Here is a 1,887-nt window from a genome sequence, read left to right on the forward strand (position 1 = left end):
GCCAGCCACATATACCTGAGCTGGTGGGTGTCCAGCCCAGGCCCACCAAACACAATGACAACTATAACCAAAAAATAGCCAGGTGTTGTGGTAGGTGCCTGTAGTCCCAGCTACTTGGGAGAGTGAGGCAAGAGAATTGCTGAAGCCCAAGAGTTTGAGGTTGCTGTGAGCTGTGATTTCATAGCACTCTAGTGAGGGCTACAACTTAAGACTCTGTCTCAAAACAAAAACTAAAACAAACAAATAAAAAACGTTGTCACAATAGCATTCACACCAAGGTTAAACATTCAGGAAAATATATTTGGCATTAGGGTCTGAGGTATGGTTAATTTCATATGTGACATAAGCCACTTCTACTGGAAATATTAGTCTTTACTAACAGTTCTTTGGGAAGGTGGGAGTATATATGTCATTTATTAGCTGGCATTATTGTTTCTGAGTAATTCTTTGTTGTAAGTTTAAAGGAGGAGAGAATTATTTTAACTCTGACTTTTTCCTAGGTAATGACAAAGACTCTCAAAATACTAAACTACTCTATGAAAATCTTTGGAAATTTAATTTTGGCATTTGGATTTTGGATTGATGGCACATGAAGGGCAATTTTTGTTTTTATAACGGAAGATAAAAGTGTGTCCAAACTAGAGTTACCGGAGTTTAACTACAACTAAGATTGAAATTGATGTTCATTTTTGCACATAAGAAAATGAATTTTAGCAGACTGACTAACCAAAACATACCTGTAGTTTGAAACTGAATAAGAATTTTCTTTCCTTCAATGCTCTGACACTGTTTCTGTTTTTTTCTTTTTCTTCAATGCTTTGACACTTTTTTTTTCTTTAGGAATTTAACTAAAAGGTGTATTTCCTTTGAAGTCTAAAATAAAAGTGTCCACAAATGTTACAGACAGTAGAGTAGCTGTTAAACTGCTCAAATAGGTCCTGAATTCTTTTTTTTTTTTTTTCTGGAGACAGAGTCTCCCTCAGTCACCCTAGGTAGAGTGCCATGGCATCATCACAGCTCACAGCAACCTCAAATTCCTGCGCTTCAGTGATCCTCTTGCCTCAGCCTCCTGAGTAGCCTCTTGAGCTGGGACTACAGGCACCCACCATGATGCCCAGCTAATTTTTCTATCTTTAATAGAGATGGGGCCTCACTCTTGCTCAGGCTGGTCTCAAACTCCTGAGCTCAGCCAATCTAGCTGTCTCGCCCTTCCAGACTGGTAGGATTATAGGTGTGAGCCACCTCACCTGGCCAGGTCCTGAATTCTTAATCAACTGGCCGGTATGAACATTCAGTCCTCTTGTTCAGGGGGCAGGCTTGCTCACCTGGTTGCAGTACTGGAGTTTCTTCCAAGTTTCACAACATATCCTCCTCCTGAGTAAGTGGCAAACTCCCCTTGGATGGGATAACCACCCAGGGTCTCCTGCTTCTGGTAATGCCAAATGCTATCTGGTTCTGTGACGTTTGCGCTGGGGGGCCCCCAGTTCATCCCATAGTTCTCTGTATCCTCCTGATGTTGGTGAGATGGCCTCACTTGTTCTTGGGGAAATACTCTAGCTGGGAAGAGTGTGGCACTGGGAATGCGAATCTGACGAAGCAGAACATTGCCCAGAAGAAAGGAGTTCCCGTCAGTAATAAATCCTAATGAGAAATAAAAGAAATAATTTTATAAATTGCCTAAGTTAATAACAAGACAAAGATGAACACTTTCACCACTACGTTTGAAAACATTTGTAGAGGTACTGGCTAATGCAATTAGATAAGAAAAGAGGTATAAAATTTAAAAGGGAAGTGAAATTATCACAATTTGTAAATGATAAATTAAGAGAATCAACTGAAAAGCTATTACTGTTGACTCTTGAGCAATACAGGTTAGAAATACCCAGG

General features: G+C 40.1%; 1 protein-coding gene across 1 annotated transcript in view; it reads right to left on the reverse strand.

Moving 5' to 3' along the window:
* The window catches only part of PKD1L3 (polycystin 1 like 3, transient receptor potential channel interacting), a 27,672-nt gene that overhangs the window by 14,514 nt on the left and 11,271 nt on the right, over window positions 1-1,887 (reverse strand). The window contains exon 7 of the mRNA XM_023514080.1: window positions 1,326-1,641. Within this exon, the coding sequence (XP_023369848.1) occupies window positions 1,326-1,641 (316 nt within the window). The remainder of the gene's footprint in view (window positions 1-1,325; window positions 1,642-1,887) is intronic.

This window comes from Otolemur garnettii, unplaced genomic scaffold (genome assembly GCF_000181295.1).
Source record: "Otolemur garnettii isolate 467f Iridium unplaced genomic scaffold, OtoGar3 scaffold00047, whole genome shotgun sequence".
Taxonomy (NCBI): domain Eukaryota; kingdom Metazoa; phylum Chordata; class Mammalia; order Primates; family Galagidae; genus Otolemur; species Otolemur garnettii.